This window comes from Athalia rosae, chromosome 1, assembly GCF_917208135.1.
Source record: "Athalia rosae chromosome 1, iyAthRosa1.1, whole genome shotgun sequence".
In the NCBI taxonomy this organism is placed as follows: Eukaryota; Metazoa; Arthropoda; class Insecta; order Hymenoptera; family Athaliidae; genus Athalia; species Athalia rosae.
Genome location: NC_064026.1, coordinates 11,779,783 through 11,801,056, shown reverse-complemented (window position 1 = coordinate 11,801,056; position 21,274 = coordinate 11,779,783). Strand labels below are relative to the sequence as shown.

Here is a 21,274-nt window from a genome sequence, read left to right as displayed (position 1 = left end):
TCGTCCGTCGATTCGACCGGGTGTACGGTTGTCTCGGTCCTCGTGGAGACGTAGGTACACATCCCGATCATCGGATTCTCCTCCGAGTCTACGATGCACCGCGGCTACGCGCGTCGCGTCCGGGTTACACGTAGCTCTTGCTTTCAAGTTTCTGTAACTTCCTGTATTCCTGTTCGAAAAGCGGGGGCGGCTCCCGCGGAGGGCAGGCCGTCAAACCCGCGGGGCGGAACCAGGAGGCGGTGCAGACTGCGAGCGAGGTCCGTGGACCAGGTTACCGTTGACTGGAAGTCGTTTTCACTTTCATATCTAGACGGTATCTAGATCGAAGAAATTGTATTCAAGCGCATCGAGTGTCGTCGATAGAAAATTCATGGAAAACACGGCGTGACTCGCGAATTGCCGGGTGATCACACCGAGTGTTGGCCTCGCTCTTCGATCGAGATATTCAGTTTCCGTGCGGTCGATTACGTCGGTCCAGTCGCGAAATTCACGTGGAAATGCGGCTGGAGGATCTCCTCAAATTTTTAGACGCGTCCTCTGAAAGATTTTAGGGGTCGTTCGTACAGAGAGAGCCGGAGAAACGGGACCCCTTGATGTGGGATACGCGGGGTAGTTCAGCTGCGTTCGTAGACTTTGTCTCGATTCTCCGATGGAAAAACTTATTTTCAAAAAAAGAAAAAAAGAAAAAAGGAAAAACAGAGAGAGAGAGAGCCGACGGCTCGTTCGAATCGAGGTGTCGTAACGTGGAGTAAAGGGGAGTGGTGGATACCGAAAGACGGACAACCTCCGAATTTCAAACAGTCGGTAACGCGAAAGTGAAACGCCCCAACGCCCCTTGTGCAGTGGCTATATAACTTCCATATACCCCGCGGGTGGTCCGTGAAGAGCTTTCGGTCCACCCCTATTTTCGCAACCCTGAATTCCGGTCGACACCTGACGATCTCCGCACCTCTCATGCCGCCCTGCTATTCTTGTTTACTCTTGTATTGTACTCGAAACCACAGGGATGACGTTGTCGTACGCTCCGCAACCACCATATACACAAGTCCCGCGTATCGCGCGAATCGATCGATGCGTTTCAGGTCCGACGAATTCAACGAGCGAATTTATCGCCCCTGCACACTCCTTTCGACTCGACGTCGCGGAATCACCGAGGATATCAGGACAGGTGGAGGAGGGCGTATCGGCGTTATGTCACGCCTTGGCGAACGCCTCGTTCCAGATATTAAGCACAGGGATTTTGTGCGCCACGGTATACATACAAATCGGCGTTTTCAAGGGGATGAGTTATTCGGTGGTTATACGCTATCCTTGAGAGATTTATGCTTCCCTACCACTTTTGTGTGTCACCCAATAATCGTCCTCGTTTAGTTTCTGCGCTCCTGGTACCGTCGTGCCCTATCTGGGTTGAAAGGGTTCGAAAAACCCTGTGGCTCTCTTGACCCTCTCGGATTCTATCGGTGTACGGTATATACGTATAGCCGTTCGCCGCTAAGTTTTACACACCTGACGTAACGTTACGTTAAAACTACACAACAGCGTAGCCGTATTCGTTGTATTCGAAACGATCGTACCGCTCGTATCAACACGTATATATATGAGAGTACACGCGATATAAACCCCCCGCCCCGTTAGATCATACGCATATATGAATATTAATTACTGAGTGGGTGACAATTATCAGGGATGCATCGTCGACGAGGAGGTTTCACAAACGAGCCTTGAATAAGTAAATGCCCTTAATCCCTTCCTTCCCTGAGTACCGCGTACTGCCGATGCAGCTTCGTAAGCACCTTGGTAAATACGCGATCTCTCCCTCCTCGTTTTATGATAAAAAAAAATGAAATTTTTAAGTTTAAACTCCGTTACGGGATGCTTATGAAAATAGATTTGATATACACGCCGCGTCACGCCCGTCAACATCTTGTTTTCGAATGATTGAAATAATTACAAATGTTAATTATTTATGTGCACTGTAATCACTATTCCATATTGCGCGCTTATAAGCGTTACGTATATATATATATATATTATAAATATAATTACATATGCAATCCGGGATGTATGAACACTTTTACACCGTTATCTTGTGTTTGAAAACAATTTCGAATATATAATTTTTTTTTTTTGTTTTTTGTGCGTTTATTAATAACTTTATTGCTGCGAAACGTTATCCTCTTTCTCGGCTTGTTTAATTCGAGGAGATTCTGGGGTTCCATATAATTCTTCGGAACGTAATTATCGCGATAACGAGGAAAAGAAATGACGAAAAATAGGGTCAAGTATATACATGAAGATAAATAAATATAAGTCCGAACCGTACAACGGTCGCTCATGAAGCCGAATGGTAAAGAGCGATACTATTGGGTCGCCATAGGAGTCCAAGGCCTCTGCGAACCCGTGTACCTATTTGTATTATTATTTTTTATTTCTTTTTTTTCATCTCTCAACAAGAGAGACGACTCCGGTACAAATCTTGAGGGAAAGGTCGCGCCTGCCGCGTTCAAAATGCTTCTTCGCCGGGATGTTATCCTGGTGAAAAAGCGTGGGTGGATTCCCGTCGAGTAAACCCTTTCTCTCAACCCTTTACCAGTGGTTAGAAAAAAACCTCGATAACCGCGTCTCGTCGCTCCGCGTATATTCGGTCTTAAAAAGAACGAAAAAGGTCGAAATCGAGGTGCCTCGGAAATTCCCGAGGCAACGTATCGAAAGCCAGAGTCCAGCAGCTACAACGCAGAAGGCCAGACGCTTTTACCAACCAACCGTCACGGTCGCGTCGTAGAACGAACGAGCGAGAAATTGCCCGGAGAAAAATACCTCCTTGTATTTAATGCCCCCCTGGTCAGAATATGTGAATATATTTTATTCAACCCTTCTCGATGAGTGACTCTCGATTGAATTATACGAGAAAACGGGGTGCGTACCTGTCAACGAAGATTCCCCGCACAGCAGCCGTTCCAGTTCGGTCAATCGCTGATCGCGTAACGTGTTCGATCCGTGCAGCCGAATCGCCGCCTAGGTACGTACAATAATCGAGGAACCTTCGTAAACGCGACGGGCGTCTATTTCGAGACGAATAAAAAATACAGGTACATGAAACATACCGCGAAATTTCAGCTCCAAATATTCGAATTAATCGTTCGGTATTTCGAAAGCCCAATCGAAGTGAAACCTTGACTACGCTTGAGATGATGAGGAGGCGGCGGCGGCGGTGGTGGTGGTGACGGTGGTGGTGGTGGGTGCTACGTCAGTGCAGGGAAAGGTACGAATTTTGGCTACCAGTTAACCGTTCCTGTTAGCCTGGCAGCGAGGGATCAAACCGATAGACTGCCGATAGCCCTCCCAATTATCGGGCTGATTGGAATTTGAAGCTCTCTCTTCGGGCGATTATTGCCGAACCAGCTTCCCCGTACTCTTGCGTCCCTGATACAAAGCCGTGTTATGACGCCGTCAATCTGACATGTGCTCGGACAGCTGACAACTACGTGGTGTGGCTTTTAACCGTTAGAAATTCACCTCTCGTTGAATGAGCTTTTTGAAAAAAATAAAAAAATAAAAAAAAAAATTTCTCTCAAGTGGAATCCGAAAAGTAGAGAGAAAAGAAAAAACCTACGGCGCGGAACAAAGTCTCTCCGTTCGTTGTATATATACGACCGTTACGAATCTATACGGGAGTACACAAATAAACCCCCCTAATTGTCAGACGTCGAACCGCACCGCCGGATTATGATGGTTTCTCGACGAATATAATACTCACGTATATATCTATATACGTACGGTGTATCCATACAACCGAATATCAGAACGACTCCTGCAGTCTTATAATATCCTGGTAGTAATGTGTGGCCCGGAGCACTTGAGCGCATAACCCTTTCCTCAGACGTCACACGTCCGGCACGCACCACACACCCCGGATATCTTCATACGTTCCGAGGTGATTCGGATATAGACGTCATGACCGCAAGCTTTCCAGCTATTCGTTAGTTTCCATCTCGTCGCGACGACATCGTTCCACCGCGCCACGAGGATTCCTCACGCATTCCCCTCATGGCGTGTAACCACGACCACGTACAAAACCCACCTTGTTACGTATCGGATAATAATAATACACGAACGAACATATCCGTGTATACGACGACCGAGGGCGGCCCACCCGGCACCAGCCGAGCTTTCGAATCGATACCCTCTCTCTCTGATTTTCTCTCGCCGTCTCTTTTTCTCTCATTTTTCGTTTCACGCCAAGCACAGCGCGAACGTATTGAGCCGCGACGGGCGAACGACGCGAGCTGGTGGTAGCCTAGCGGCTAGGTGGTAGCTATATAGCTGTGAAATACCATCGAGTATTGGTTTTCCAAAAATACCCGGGAATGCGACAGAGGCGTTCGGTTTTCCCGGGCCGTTTCTGTTGCTCTGGTAGAAGCGGAAGGAGCCGATTGATTGGAAACACCCAACAAGAATTTCGCGTCATCGGTAAGAGGGATAAAAAAAAGTGCACACACATATTTAGATATATGTATGTGTGTGCGTGTGTGCGCGTGTGTAAAAAAGAACCGAAATTATTCCGTCGTCGATACAACGGCGAGGTAAATGTGTCGCTATGATTTCCTGGTACCGAAAAGGTCACAGGAAGGTCGTAGATTCCTCCTCACGATATCGGAAAGTAAACGAGCGGTATAGTCGTTCGATTGAAAATCGTTGAATGTGCGGTGACGCGCGTGCGACCATCTCTCCGCCCCCCAATCAATCTGAAATAATGTCATACAATCGAATTACGCCGATCGAGTTATAAGAGTCAGAAACATCCAAATCGAATCTACATCTCCGATGAAACACGACGATCGCCCGCAAACGTACGCCGGAATCCCACGAATTTCTCGGCCGTAAAAATAGGCTGGAAAGTATCGAAGGTGGTTGCTGCTCGATTCTATATAACCGCGTTACATATCGTGTTACGAATAATCCGTGCAGGGACATTGAATTACACGTTTTCCACCTTCGGGGGTGTGTAGTTCGAAGTTCTACGGAACACCGCAGTTTTGGGTAAACGCCCACGCATTTTGACCAAGTGAACATGAGCTCATAGGGGTGAATACGAGACACAACCGTAAACCGTATGGGAGGAATAACTCAGCCACGCCATTGTAACATTGCGCAGGCGGCTGGGACCCGTTCGTACGTTGGGTAGGTAGGTAGGTAGGTAGGTATGTACATGGGTTGTACGAGGTATGATACACGTACGTACGTTTGCTTGTAACCCATGTGAATGTACAGTGACGCGGATTTTCCACCTCCGCATCCGGGCGTACGACGATTTCAACGAGGTTCACCGCACTTCCTTCTGTTCTCCTAACGTACCTTTTCAACTCCCGTTCAATTTATTTCACTCTCGCGATACGCGGAGGTATACCGTCATTTCTGTCCGTTAAAACAAACCAGGCAAAAGACAAAACGATCATCTGGCACGATATACATTATCGCGGATGCGATGGAGGCTATTAAACGAGAACAAAGGAAATATGAGAAACACGCTAGGGTCCCATAGACGGCGAGGGGGTCGGTAGAAAAGTTCGTAGCGTATAACCTTCGAGATTGGGACGTGCGGACGAACGATTTTACGTGAGTTCCGTTTTCCGCGAAAATTCAGAGGGAATCAAATTTCTCATTTCAGGTATTTTACCATCTGAAGCTATAGGCGGAATACTTTCCCTAATGACGAAGAAATTCGGCGCTTGTACGGAAATTCATTGTAACCCTGGATAATAAAATTAACTACATTAATTTCTGCAGTAATGCGAAATAAAAATCAGACTTAGCTCGGCGCGAATGGACCGAGGCCACGAATGATGTGCATTCGGATAAGCCGAGCGAAAATGGAGGAGAAAGAGGGTAGGTATAAGCGAGCGTCGTGGAATTTGGCGAGGGTCGATACAACAACGACCACTCCGAAATATACAGTGTCGGATGAGCAGTCGCATCGAGGGAGCGAATGCCGATTGACCTCTTTCGTACCCTGAATTCCTGGTAGAGTTTCTATGAATGTTCCGTAACCGCCCACAACCCTTTCTCGCATTAGTTTCGAACGCTATCCGAATGGGGAATACCGTAGAAAGCTGCGGGCACTCCTCCGAGGTCCTCCGTGCGTATTGCGAATCGACGTCGTTTCCCTCGTAGTCAGCGGAGTTCCCTCCGGTCCCCGCCCACTCGGCTGCCGCAGGACTGCAATTACACTACGTTATATACGTATACACATCGTATGCCCGGGAACGGCGCGGAGCCGAGAGGCCGCAAAATTATTCGAGGGTGTCGAACCGGGGCCAGAGTTTCTCCTCCACCTTCTCATAACTCCCTGATTTGTGTCACCGCGTTCCTTTTATTCAGATCTGTTCACGCGTTACCCGCAAACGACGTTACCTCGTCCTCGTCGTATTGGGGTAAAGTGGTTACGAATTCAACGGGGAAGGAAGAAAGCGTGTATAGTTACAACGTGTCGCGACAAAGCGAAGCAAACGCGAGAGTTGGACTTTCTGAAAATTTCGTCCGTTTCGAAGGGTACGCGAAAACGAGGATAATCGTTTGTCGCGTGAGGCATCGTAATTCGAACGATATTAGGAGCGACGAAATCGCGTACCAGGCTACTGACCAAATATGGTCCCCTGTTACATCACCCCACAATTCTTCTCTTCCTTCATTATAATTTCGGGCGTAATCCTCGTCCTTTCGACGGTGTCGTTCGGATCTCCTTCGAAACGGGCGGTACAGGTAACACAGGCGCAGCTGTACCCTCCGTCTCCTCTTACCGAGAGACTCGTTGAGCGAGAACGAGGGGAAGAAGTGGAAGGAAGAATAAGCGGACAGGGTGGTTCGTTCGATTTTCTTTGAGAGATTCGAGTTTCGCGTCGCTCATATTTCCCTGTGACGAGGAGGAGTTACTCCATTGTCCTCTACTTTCTTGGGGGTTACTCTCGTCTTAAAAGATGGCCTGTTAAGCTCGGCGTACTACTACTACACTTTACGCGTTACACACTTCGCTTCTTGCGCTCCGTAACGTCGGTAGACAGCTCGTCTCGCTCTTTTACATCTCTCTTCAATCGTTCGTACAGCACCGCCAGAGTCTCGGGGACTATTCGATAACGTCGCGTTCGATCGAGATTCCTTTTATTTTTATCAATCTTCTGAAATAGTTCGGTTACAATTTTTTTTAGCAAAGATCTTTATAAAACTCGTTGACGGTATCGCGTCGGGGCGCTAACTTCCTCACTAACTTCCACCGCGGTCATTCGATCCTTGCACTAAGTATCCGCAAATTACTTCTCCCTTATGACATCCTAATCGCTACTTTAAACCCCGTTCGAACATACGTAACCGCTTTCGAGTAGCCTCTCTCTCTCTCTCTCTCTCTTCGAAGTTCTCCACCGTTGTACGACACACCGCGTTTTACCGTACCGCCGCCACCCCCCGTGGCACGATTATATATTTCCACCGGGTCGCCAATGAAATTTCAACTCGAGCGGAGAGAGGTGCGGGCGTCGCGTATCGGCTAGACTTGTAACTTTACGACGGAGTCCGGGGAGGGGGGGGGGGGGGGGGGGGGGGGGGGGGCCACGCTGCAGGTTCCCGAGAAGCAAAGAGACCCTGGAGGAAACCTCGTCGGATGGTTTCTGCCACCGCATACTATCCTAGTATTGTTGACATCTGCGCTATTTATCTTTCTTGAAGCGCGACAAATTGAATTTATTCCCCGCATTTACAGTAGAGTTGGCCCGCACAGGGAACATTATGATCAATTCCGTCGGACGACGATACGCTCGTCCCCGGCTCCTCACCCCTCGACGCTGTTGTATTTTCCCCGTTACGAGGTAGGAATTTGTATGCTCGCAGTACAAATTTCTCCAATTTTTCTTTTTTTCTATACGATCGAACTTTGTAGACGGGCATGATTCCCTGGTCAGACGCGTTGTTGGATTAAAAAAAACAACAACAAAACAAAACAAGAAAAGAAAATCAAAATTATCAACAAAAAAAAAAAAAAGAAAAAAAAAAAACGACGCAAACGAGCGAAGAACAAGAGGAAGAAGAAGAAGAAGGTTCGTTCACGAGTGTATGAATAAAACGAGTTCCACGACCCGCGGAGGTGGGTTTTTTGTATCATTCGATTGAGGAGACTCGCGATGCTCAGGAGGTCAGGAAACGTCCGTGGGAGGCAGCGGGATTCCTGAGTGAAATTCCATCGTAAGGTGAGGAGAAAATCGATATCTTTCCAAGCGGGTATCACGGATATGATTTTCTCCGGCTTAAATTTGCTCTCGCGGTGAACGCCGTGAACCCCGGTCAGGCCTCGGCAGCGGGGTATAGCGCGAAAGAACACAGCCGGTAGTAGCGAGTCCAAAAACTCTACCGTTTGATGATCGCCTAGTGCCCGTCGTCCCGATGTTAATTAATATTCATAACGCGACCGTTATTCGTTCGCGTAACACCGTCTATCGAGGCGCGCACGCACGCACGGCAATCGTTAATAGTGTCTAATTACTTTTGCATAAAATAAATGTAGTAAACATGCCGACTGCGAGTCGCGGGTTAAAGATAAACAACTAAAACAGGAATCCATGAACCACGAGGGAGCTCGGAACGTCGGTTATATCGCCATGACGGTAAAGTTCCCGGCATTATTATACAATGTATACAACTACTCGTACACGCTACACACGACGCTCACGAATACGACGACGAACGTAGAAAAGTACTGCTACTACCACTACTACTTTCGAAGAACGCGCCGACAAACGTGCAACGTAACTGTACACGCAGGTTCGATGGTGTTCGCAAAAGTTGCACCGCTCCAGGGTACGGTTTAACCCTTAAGGGCATACGCCTACGCACTTTTACCAGGGTATCATGAGACCGGAGAAGCAGCGTCGTGGTTCTAACCGAGCCCTTCAAGGGACTCCGAAACGGAGATATATGCTGCATGGGATATCGCCGCGTCAAGATTTATGGTCAATCCAAGCGCCAAGGTTCGGTCGTCTCTACGTCGTTAGTACGACCTACGCGCCGAACGAAATCACCTACGACGAAATTGCCTCGTAAATTGTCAAGACCCGCCGGAGAGATATCGCTGTGGATCTACTAGCCCTATACCTTTGCGCGAGTTAAAAACTTAAAACCTAGCTTAGGGCACATCCAGGAGAAGTGAAAGTCAAACGAGTGACAATTTTCAACAGGAACTTATGAACCCGGTATCGCTTCAATTTTTCATACTAATATTTTACCGCTTCAATCCCGGGGCGTTCGCGTCAAGCCCTTACCTACGCGACGTCAGAGGCAAAAAAAAGAAGGAAAGAGGAAAAACTAATCCCTGCCCTTTTCGTCTTTCGACAACGGAGCGGGTCGATTCGAACGGAGTGGCCGGAACGGACGCGAAACGGGGATGAGTCGTTGTTTCCCTCATTCGGGTCGTGGGATTCGAGGCTTATTGCGAGCAGATGGTTCCATCGTCTTTAACCTTTTGTTCCGTTTCCAGTTTTCGTTTATATATTATAATAGGTGCGTAAGGTAAGCGCGTTCGACGGCCTCTTCGTCCGTTCTACTTGCCGCTCCCTTCACCTACTTTAACAAGTTTTTTTCTTCTCCTTAACATCATTTTATTACGTATATATTATTTCCCGTTTCGTTGCGGTGACCGGAAATTCAGGTGAAGGTTTCTCACCCGCGTGTATCCATACCATCGACTGCGACGAAGAGACTCTTGAATCGGTACGGACGCGTATCGTATTACGTATATACCTATACAGAAACCAGCAACTCGACATAATCTCCCGGTCCCCGTCACCGAGCCATTTCCCTTTTACGAAACACGCGATCCCTAATCTCGAAGGAACGCCGTTGCGAACACGTGTTTCGTACCCCGTGCATAAACTCAACGATCAATCGATCGATCGTTTTTATCGCATTATCTCTTTTTTTCTTTCAACTCCGGTAGCCCGGTGACGGCGCCACGTTTGTCCTCAGGGATTTCGGTTGAAGGGCCTAAGTCACAGGGACGTAGAAATGCCCGTTAGTATTTTAGGGACTATTCGTTTTAGTCGGACCCGAGGAACCGTGTTTGTTGTTGCATCAGTATTATGCCTACTACCGTTGCCGCTGCCGCGTTTGTCGTCACGGCCCTATCGAGGCCAATGGCGCAACGAAGTTTCACTAGGCACCGGCACAACTGACGAGCGTTATTATTACCGTCCGAACATTATACGTTTTTTACCGGCAATATCTGCCGTAGCAACGGCGATTTCAAAATCTCTGGCCGCAGGCGCAACGCTCCATATTATATATCTGCGAATAACTTTCTGCGAGAGTTCAAATTATAATCGTCCGTACCTACGTGTTCGTATGAGACGAAACTGGTGTAGGGACACCGCGCATAGCGTGAGTAATGTTTCGCAAATAATTCAGACCCCGCAGATCGGCGTCGAAAAAATATCTCTCGTACCTCGAATTTCGCGCGGACAATCTCAATTGCGGAAAATTTCGCGACAATTCTACCGGCAACGACGAAACGACGATATCTTTTTTTCCCGCATACGTTCTTGAAAAAACATGTCCAATCGCAGAGCTGATAGATTCCGATCCGGCGATCGGCTTCAAATGTCATCGAGTGAACAGCACGAGAGACGAGACAGGCTCTCCGCTAATATTCCGCTAATTGTGAGTTACCTTCGTCAAATCGAGGTGAGCACGAGAAAATGCGACGTATTTTTCGTTTCGCTGAACTTCGACGATCGCGTCGCCGTTCGACCAACAGAGCGCGACGGTTCGAAGTGGGATTCTCGGTAGCCCTACCGGTGTGAGTCGGTCGGTCGGTCGTTCGATTCGACGGTAGTATAACCGTACATTCGGCGTTGTTCAGCCTGACGTTCATAATCTCCTGTTAAAAAAGTTGAGTTTCCTTTGTACAAGAGATTTCGCGTAAACTTGGAACGTAAACGCGGATCGTATGTAGGTACGTACGACGAACGTTGCGGTACAAGAGGGACACGCGGTGTTCGCGGGAATCGAAAAACTCGCTGAACAACTGTCACCGAATTTCGAACGTTACCACGTTTTGCGGAAGACGTCGATATTGTGTGCGGATATCGCAATCCCGTACGAATTGTAAACTCACTGTCAGTTTCCCTGACGCTCTACTCAACTAAAAAACCGTTCAGCCGCGCCAAGCGATGAATCCGGTGAAAGAGTTAAGGTCAGACGAGCACGTGTCAGCTTATAAACCAGGAACCCATAAACGAGCGGGGGTTTACGGAGACCTTTGGCGCCGCCCACGTCTTACCGCTCCATACGAGATCATATATCTATGCCTGCCCTCGACAATTACCCTTTGTTATTATTGCAGCGCGTATCACAGATACTCCCATTTTCGAGGAGTACGATGGAAAACCTGCACCTCCGAAGCTCTCGAGCTCCGTAAAGCCAATACGCGAGCGGAGATTGCAGTTAGATTACGTCGGCAGCTACGTCCTCAACATATTCGCCTCCTCCAATTCTTCCCCCGAACAAAATATCCTGTTGTTATAAGTACCTAGAGCCATAGATATATTGAACCTAGAACGGTACACGCGGAGGGTGTACATATCGTTCGACTGCCATGGCAACCGACTCCCCCCTTTCGAAGGGAGGTCGAAGTTTATTTTCCCCTCCCGAGGGATCTTCGCCCCGTTCCCAACCCCCTGGCAAACGGAAACGGGAGTTCGGGGCGTCGGCTGGGGCACTTACACCGCGGCGAGGGTTGTTCGTACGCACCTCTGGCACGCATGTAAATGAATGGGGTTTTGATAGGGCCGCGTAGCAGGAGATCAAGGAAGTTGAGGAGCGTTACGAGAGGCCCTAAAAGCCCTTTGTTCGGTCATTCGCACCATTCGCCATCCCTCTGCGTCTTTCCGAGTGTGAATCCGGACCTATGATACGCACACGTTACACCACGCGCCACTCGAGGAGTCTGCAGACGTTAGATCCGAGGGGACACGCGGAGCGCAGTTTCTCGCAACGCAAGGCATGGGGGAACAGCGCTTGCGTGGAATGACGTTGTACCATAGCCGAGAGTATTGCAGAGATGCAACTGTACGGGGACACGTGATTATAAAGCGTTCGCACACTCCTTCGTTCCACGCGCGTATCTAACGTTAGTTCTAACCGCAAAACAACACAACTATAACCGAAACACCAAGTAGACAGGATCTCCAAGGAGTTCTGAGAGCGAATTCTACGCACATTCCCATTTTCATCCCCCCGGGAGTACTAACGTCATCTCCCACCCGACGTACGGGCGGTGAACGCCCATCGCGAAATTCGCGAACATCATCCCTTGGCGAATTTTAGAAATATCACAGGGGTTGCAAACTACTCGGGTAATATGAAAACGGTGGAGGATGTCTCGCGCAACGAGAGACCACCCCATCGTCGATTTCTGGTACAGGGATGCTGCCCGAAGCGAAGGGGGGGAGAGGAGGAAAAGGGGGAAGAGAGATGGGGAACTGTGTTCCATTCAGAAATCTCGCCACTATGCGCGATGAACCTCCGACCGATCGATATCCCGTCTACCCACCCCGCATTGCGTGTGCGATGAATGGAGAGGCTCGCTGCATGGGTGGAGCGGACCAACCCGCCCTTGGAAAGTCCCCCCCCCCCCTTTCGTAGCGGAGGTATGTGAATCGTGAGATGAGCGGCGGACTGGAAAACAAATACGTTGATAAATATTGGTACAGAGGCTTTCGTCGAATCTTCTCAAATTGAAGATTTTTCTCGAACTCGAGACGACTCGTCTCAGCATAAATAAATACCGAAATGTGGGAGGATGGTTTTTTTTTTTTCTTTTCTTTCCTTCAAAGGAAAAAAAAAGGAGGAAGCGGACATCTGTGGAGCATCGAATTTCGTCGAGTGTAGACAAGTCGTCATGTGGCGTGGTCGATTTCGAACGACTTCCCGTTGGTCGTCCTGAAGAAAAGACTCTCTCGATTCTCGAGAGACTTATGAAAATATTTAGATTAATAATCGAAGGAATATCTCCGGTTGAATTTTCGAAAATTGTTTCGCACTTCAGTCTCGTTGATCATTTTTCTACTCACAGTGTCGCGGGTTAGAAGCGGAACGAAATTGAAGAAGAAAAGAAAACCGCGACGGCAATGTAATGGCATACGACCAGTAATAACCGTTGAAGGGGTTCAAGGGAAAAGGGGCTTTTTGCATCGGCGTGAATTCTCCGCATAGCGTGAAACACCGACGACTCACACGCACGTATACACTTGTACGTAAGCTCGGAGCGTTAATTTTTTGGTCGTCGAAAGGCGCGCGGCATCCTTTGGCGGCACGCGGTTCTAACGACACCGAACGACGTTACAGTCTCCAACGTTCTTCGGGTCTCGTCGCACATCTGCCGCCGCCTTTCAATGAAACTAATAAATTGTTATACGACGACGAGACATCGGCATCTGCCGCTCGTCCACGACTCCGCTCCGCTCGTCAATCTTAACGGACCTCATCAACCGCTGCGTTGAGCCTTGTGCAGCGGCTGCAGCTCTCCTCGCATATCGTAGCTTATCTATTCGCGGTGGGGGTTCTCGGTTCAAATTCAAGGGTCGGATACCGTCCGCTGAACCAGGAGATCGACCGACCGAACCAATCGGGATCGACCTACTCGATGGGAAACTTCGATGACGATTGATTGATTTTCCCCATTAGCAGAATCCTTCGCTTCGAACGACGCAACGGCTACCCCGCAACGTTCTACGTTGTTCTGACCACGCCTACGCGATAATCAATCGATCGCCAATACAATACGTCAATATTCTCGACTGGTGTACGCGTCAACAAAGCTGTATAGATCGGCGATGCGCACGTGCTCGTGGGAAACGTGTGGAACATACATTTTTATCGAATTCCTAGAATAATTCTATGCCGATGGTGTAGCGGTAGAAGAAGAATAATAATAAGAGGAAAACACTTGTTACCAATTATACATCGGCCGACGGTCATTATAATTAATTGGAAATCTCGAATACACAATCTGAGCGAGCATAAATGCGCGCATACAACATCAACGTTATCTTTCGTGCGTCAATCAATTTTTAAAGTTTACAGAAAATGGGGAGGGTAGAGGGAGTAGTGCCGAGGGACTTAAAGAGGGGAGGTAGACGGACCGGCAGACGAAGTGAAGATCAGTCACTAAAAAGCTCTTCGAAAAACCGGTCGTCTTGTGCACGTATATCGTCAGAGGTATTAATTTTTCGAACACAAGTGAACAACGGAATTGCAAAAGTAATTTTTTTCGTTTTCACGTTCGCGTAGGTATAAATGAAACGAATCGTGCGCGTTGGATGTGAAAATGTGAACCGATTCCAAAACCAATTTCTATAGTATTTTCCCTCAATTTATTCGTCGCAACTGTATCGTACACCTCGATAGTTTCCAAATCGATAGCCGTAAACGAATACAATTAGCAACTCCGAACGCTTCCCGAATACGATGTGTGAGTTGAATTGTGATTAACGATAACGCGATAATGTGCGACAAGTTTAAGAAATTTGTAAAATAAAATATTTCGACAAAACTGTATTATCCAGAAAACAATACTCGTTAAATAAATAAATAGATATAACCAAACATGTTTCTGAACGACACATTGCGGATGTTCATGTTTACCGCCAATCTGATGGCGACCCTCCCTAACGGTACGGATTCCCCAAATTCCGTCGGTTCACAAGCTAATGGAATTACAACAACGACATTATCACCCGAAGAACGAAACAACAGATTCGAATTTGCGGACGGTAAGTCGGAAACTTTCAAATACGTAACGTCAAATTCCAGCGAATTGTTATATTTATATTTTTTTTTCTTTTCCTTCAAGATTATAATTCTATCCTCTAAAAATTATATCGAATGAAAAAAAAACGTTTGAGAACAAATGAAAAAAATACGTGCGATGTATGCACGATGTATAATAATCTCGAACGAGAGAAACAACACCGAGCGGTATATAGTTCAGATACACGCATAACTTAATACTGCTAAGGCTAATAGGACGAAGCGGCGTTATCGCTGCGATAACCTTTAAGAAATCTATAGCAAGTTGGCGGCGTAACTTTTGGAAAATTCTTCGAGCGAACGAAATTTTTCTATTCCTAGAAAACGGACAACGGTCGGTATACCGCACGTGTACGGAATGCACGACTCTGCTGCAGTCGTATATTTTTATTCTCCTCCGATATACCTATATATGTATATATATATGCGAGCGGATGACGAATCGACACGTGCTACGCTCGAAAATCGTTTGCAGATAATTACGTTGTCGGTTGATAATAGCGCGAAATATTTCATCGATTCGCACTAATTGATCGTGCAATTTTACCGTCGATTACCGTCGCGACATCGCCGCGTTCGATACCCGCGTTAAACCGTACAGTGCATCGGCACGTGCGCGTGGCCGTAACGAAAAAAAACACAGAAAGAATAATAAAAGAAAAAAAAAACCCAAATAGAAATTAGAAAATATCAATGCTCACTTATATTGACGATTTCGAATTTCCGTACACTCTGCGTGTAGAATGGGACATGTGGCGGTGTTACCAGCCGTTCGGTTGTTTCTACAAAGGAGAACCATGGCAGGGTGAAAATAGACCGGTGGTCCTTTTTCCCATGCGACCCGACAAAATAAGTCCAAGGTATCAACTCTACACCCGCAGTACCACGCAAGATCCGGAGGACCTCAGAATCGATGACGTTGATACCATTAGAGACGCTCATTTTCGACCGGATGCCACGATATACTTCATAATTCACGGCTACCTGGAAAACGGGGACAAGACATGGGTGACCGTGAGTAACGACAATTGCCTTCGGTTACAGCGAAGTAAAGAACAACAGAGGCGATGAGAACCTCGGTAACGTTTCGTAGTAATTTAGCTGCCACGTTTCCATGTCCCTCGCAGAGAATGATGAACGAACTACTGATACGGGAGGACTGCAACGTGTTGGTGGTGAACTGGTTGGCGGGAGCGGGTCCTCCTTACACCCAGGCGGTGGCGAACACTAGAATCGTTGGTGCGATGACCGCCCGTCTCGCTGCCCAAATAGTGAACGTCGGTGGTTTTTCAGCCGGCAAATTTCACATAATTGGCCACAGTCTGGGCGCCCACACGGCCGGATACGTCGGTTACAACCTCAGAGTCCAGTACAGCATCACCCTCGGCAGGATAACCGGTGAGTAGATCCGTTTTCGCGATCGTCCGTACGAATTGTTCGGGGGGGATAATACACGGAGGACTCGGTTTCGCGAGGGGCGAATATTTCGGTCTATATCGCCCCCGAAGGAGTCGAGCGTAACGAGGGTGGGGGGTGGTTGGGGGTCGCCAGGGGTTCGTTCGTCTCTGACGTAGCGGTCTCGCAGTCTATCGATTGGATCGAGAAAGACCAGGACAGCAGCTCCGCAGAGGAAGGTTTTTTGACGGGTTCGGCGGGTCGAAGGTAATTAGGAAGCAGGGGGAGGGGGAGGGAAAAGGTTCGGCGTAAAGTCGAAACGACTTAACCCTCCAACGAATGCGGGAGACCTCCAGAGTGATCCGAAGGCGTCGAGGGCGTCGAGGACCAGTTTTAGGGGCGGGTCGAGCCCCGCCCGGAGACGAGACAACGGTAAACAAGCGTAGTAAGAAAACAGGTCTTACCAGGAAGTAGCGGGCGAGGTTTTCAACTTCAAGGACGACGGTGGCTTGGACCTTATCCTCCTCGTTGCCTCGCTCATTGTCAGCCGAAGACCGAGCGCAGCCTGGAGGACGCCCCGCTAATTTTCGTATTTCAGATCGGGACGTGTGAAGGTATCGCGGTGACTCGATTGCACGCGGTTTTCGTTCGAAGATTCCCGCGGGAGATCAGGAAGAGAATATAAATTCGTTTTTTACGTATACCATACGCAATCGAAATTATTCATAAGTTCGAATAAAGCTGGTAAAGGTGTATATTACATCATCCGCGGATATTATAGTTAAAAAATTTCTTCGAATGTGTTTACCACCAAATTTAAAAGCATATACCACGAGGCGAAGATGCGTCGCTTCGGTCTCCCGAGATTCTTTCCGGTATATAGGGACAATTTCGAAATGCGGAAAAATGAAACTCGCATATATTCACAGTGTATATAATATATCTATACTCACGGTTATACGGGAAAGTGCAAAAGAGAACGCGTCGTTGTTACGGTGTTGAACGTAATGTCGACGGTGTCGGTGTCGTGGCCCATGTTTATACACACATACACATATACTATACCATATGTAGGTCGTTGCGGGATGCCTGGAAGTTGGACATTATAAAGTTTGTCGTATTTTGGCACGGTTCCACGGAGCGTATACCGTACGGTTACGACGTGGCGTCGCAGGTATCGGTTAGCGTTACACCGCGCTACCGGTGGGGCCGTTCGGTGTCTGTAACACGCGTTAAGTCGGAAAGGATCCGCGGGACTCTTTCTCGGAAGTGTAAACACACCGTTCGCCGTCGCGCGAACAACTTTCGTGACCGCGAAGCGAGCAGAGGTTGTCCGTCCGGTCGGGCAACGTTTTATTACGAGTTGCGTAACGACGAAAACACCGAAATTATACGCCCGAGGGAGGGGGGGGCTGCCGCCGTACGCGGGGGGATTAAAATTTCTCACCGCGATCGCATGTTTGTCACGTAATTTCAGAGACAAAGTTACGCGCCTCCGATCGGCCGACGTTCTCCGCCGCTTGAACTGGATCGCGTTACGCCTCTCCGCCGCTGTATCGGGTTGCGAAAACTTGTTCCTCCGACGTTTAAAAATATTATTTTCATCCTTAGGCCTCGATCCGGCGGAACCGCACTTCAGCAACACCTCGCCGATGGTTCGTCTCGATCCGACCGACGCCACCTTCGTAACGGCGATCCACACCGACAGCAGTCCCTTCATCAGCGGGGGTCTCGGGATCACTCAGCCGGTTGCCGACATCGATTTTTATCCTAACGGGGGTCGCGATCAGCCAGGATGCAACGAGGGCGTCCTCAACTCCATAACGCACGAGCGAGGAAGCGTGATCCGCGGTAAAAATTGTTTTTTTACTCCGAACGAAAATTTCGTCGCCTTTCGCTCGTTTCTTCCGGACGATGAAATGATCGATTTTTTTGGTTCACACGGTACCTCAGGCATCAGAAGATTCCTAGGATGCAACCATATCAGGAGCTACGAGTATTTCATGGAGAGTATAAACACGGTCTGCCCGTTCCTCGCCGTCCCCTGTTCTTCATGGGAGAGATTCAAAGCCGGTCATTGTTTCGATTGCGTGAATCAGTATTGTCCGCGATTCGGTATAGACGCACAGCCGGGAAATCACCACGCGTCGACTTACCTGATGACCGGACATAGCTTTCCCTACTGCAGTGAGTATCGATCGGTAGATCAATCGTTGGATGATTGAGAGCGTCAATGATGACTGACACGGTGGGGTGGGGTGGGGTTTCGAAATTAACAGGAGGTCACTATCGCGTGAAGATAAAAATCTCGGAGACGGCGGAGAGCATAAGCCACGGCGGTGAGGTCGGTGTCTTCATGATCCGTGTCGTCGGAAGTCACAAGACGCAGATCGCGCCTATGCCGTTCAGCGAACACTCGAGATATTACGAACCGGGAAGTACTCACACGATGGTCGTACCGGGTGAAATTGTTGGAAAACCGACGGCGGCGGAGGTAACCTGGCAATATCACACGACCTTGAATCCTCTCACCTGGCGACTGATCACGAGACCGAGGGTGTACGTCGACTCGGTGGTAGTCGACGGTCTGGAGTCGAGTCACGGGTACTGAAAAAAAACGAACAATTTTACCATCTTTGAACTCGTTTTGTTCGCACAACGGCGCACCGATTACCATTTATATTATTTTTACAGGATAACGGTGTGCGCCGATGCGACGAGAACCTTGTTCGCTAACGAACCGAAAATCATGACCGAGGAAAACTGCAACCCGGCACTATCGAATTTCGTAACGACATAGAAGAGGATCTTTTCACCGAACTGACGTACAGGTACCGAGGTCGAATGAATCCTCGGAGCCTATGATCGTAGTAATTTAATTTTATTTCATTATCGATAAGCTGACCGACCACCAAGAATTGATCGACCATTGTATTTCATCGAACAAATTATTTCGCGCGCAAGGTGCAACTGTAACGAAGGAAAGAACGAGAGATAGAAAAAAGTATTCGAAACATCGGTGGCTCCTTCGAACTGTCCAATGGATTTTCGTTCCAATTGAATAACAGGCGATAGAAAGAACGAAAGATAAGAGATGAAAGGAACGATGAAGACAGCCCGTGGTAGGCGTCAAAATATCCTTTCACTCCCGCATACCGCGTATTGTAGTGCGCGCGTGCTTTTAAACTCATTCGCCGGGCGGGTAACGTCTGCACCGTGTACCGGACCACTTTCATATAATAATTCGATCAATTATTTCATTGTCAATAATCGTTAGATTTTACGATCTTTCGGAATGTGGTTTGCGCGTACGGGGCTCTTCGGCTGAGCGTATGTATATTCCTCGTTGACTGCAGTTATCGGTATTTCTATTCGAAGCGTCTGACGAAGAAAATTCACGTATACCTCGTACTCGCGCACGGACGAGGAGAAAATATAATTCATTTTCAAATACCTTCGATACATCATGTAACTGAACGTGTCTCTCATCATTTCATTCGCCGTAGCACGCGAAAAGAGAATGTTTGAAAGAAAAGATAGGAAAAAAAAGCGATAAAAAAAATAAAAAGACAATGACAATCAATCAAGCGTAGCAATGCACATAGTTCTAAGCGAATAATATACATATTATGTAGTTGTAAGAATGTACGATAATGTTATTTTAACAGAGCGCATCGGTATTATTATAGTTCTTCATTCATTTTCCTAATTTTTAAGTTATTCTACACGCGTCGATTTGTTTCACGAATTAAGACTTTGTTTATAGAATCGCATATAATGTACACGTACAAGACGTAATAATTCGTTTCATAATTTCCTCCCATTTCCTATTCGTATATATAACATGTACACACGTACAGTAATACACAAATTATAAATATTTCTACAAACAAAAGGCTTTCTTCCGTTTCCTTTATGAACTCTCAACGTAATTAAGGTATCCACTTACCATCATGTATTCTCCCCTTGTTACGCGTATACGTAAAATAACTTAATAAATATCAAATTGCGTGTAAAAAATTACATAACATACATACGACGTACTTCACCATTCCGTACGTAAAAACCATCGCATTCAATGCCCACAAAATTCATTTTAAATCATGCACACGGTATACGTATAATGAAAATTTATACGCAAAGTAAAATGAAAATGTTGAATTTTTTTCTTTCTATTTTTTCCGATTCCGTAATAATCAACGTTATTACTGTATGTGAAATAACGTATAGCATCCGTATTCTCGGCAAAGATATTCGAGTAAGAAAAAAAAAATAACGGAATAAAAAAAAAAGAAAAAAAAAAAAACCACGTAATAATGATTAACCCTTTTGCAAGAAGCTTTCTTTCTATGCCGATATCTTCGTCACGCGACGACTGCACCACGAAGTTAATACTTTATACGCGTACGGTATATAGCTACCTATCACCGCGGAATAGAAAGCAGACGAATTGTTGTTATTTTATCAGAGGTTGCCACTCCGTAACTAGATTCGTAATCGACTAAAAGGTCTCGTAAAACGGGTGACCTAAGAGGAGAAATTACAAGTAAAAGAAGATAACCTTTCTGACCCTGTTTCTCGCTGTAATTACCGAAAGAAAAAAAAAAAAGAAAAAGAAAAGGAAACGAATTTACTTCACCTCGATTCAATGAAATAAACCTTGTTACCGGACCGACGAGTTTGCCGCGGAGTAGCGCAGTAACAATCCTTGCGGAAGAGACGAGTAAAAAGCGAAAAGAACAATTTTTTTTTCCGGGAAGTCAGAAGAAGAAGGAAGAAGGAAGAAGAAACTTTGCCATCGAGTGAACTGTATATCACACTCCGTAAATGAATAAGAAAAAAGAGCTAGAAATAATTATGGCAACTTTAAGTTACCGAAGAGATTGGTCCTTAAAAAAAAAAAAAAAAAGATAAAGCAATTAAGAAACGAAAAATTTCACGATGAGGCTACTTCGATTCCCCTACGCCACAATTACTCGCCTTTCTTGCATGCGGGTACGCACGTAATTTTCTAGAAAGGCCAAAACTAGGT

At 47.1% G+C, this 21,274-nt stretch overlaps 1 protein-coding gene across 1 annotated transcript; it reads left to right on the top strand.

Moving 5' to 3' along the window:
* The first annotated feature begins 13,683 nt into the window (after positions 1-13,683).
* Positions 13,684-21,157, top strand: LOC105687210 (pancreatic triacylglycerol lipase-like). The gene is made up of 7 exons (XM_012402664.2): positions 13,684-14,810; positions 15,590-15,861; positions 15,975-16,245; positions 17,854-18,093; positions 18,196-18,429; positions 18,522-18,846; positions 18,937-21,157. Exons 1-7 carry the CDS (start codon positions 14,645-14,647, stop codon positions 19,040-19,042), a joined length of 1,614 nt encoding a protein of 537 aa, XP_012258087.2. The 5' UTR covers positions 13,684-14,644; the 3' UTR covers positions 19,043-21,157.
* Positions 21,158-21,274: the final 117 nt, after the last annotated feature.

Bases quoted from the DNA above. Each gene is read 5' to 3' on its own strand.
- LOC105687210 (XM_012402664.2), top strand. From the start codon at position 14,645: ATGTTTCTGAACGACACATTGCGGATGTTCATGTTTACCGCCAATCTG. The intron at 15,862-15,974 runs GTGAGTAACGAC...TGTCCCTCGCAG, and splicing joins GGGACAAGACATGGGTGACC to AGAATGATGAACGAACTACT. The intron at 18,094-18,195 runs GTAAAAATTGTT...ACGGTACCTCAG, and splicing joins GCGAGGAAGCGTGATCCGCG to GCATCAGAAGATTCCTAGGA.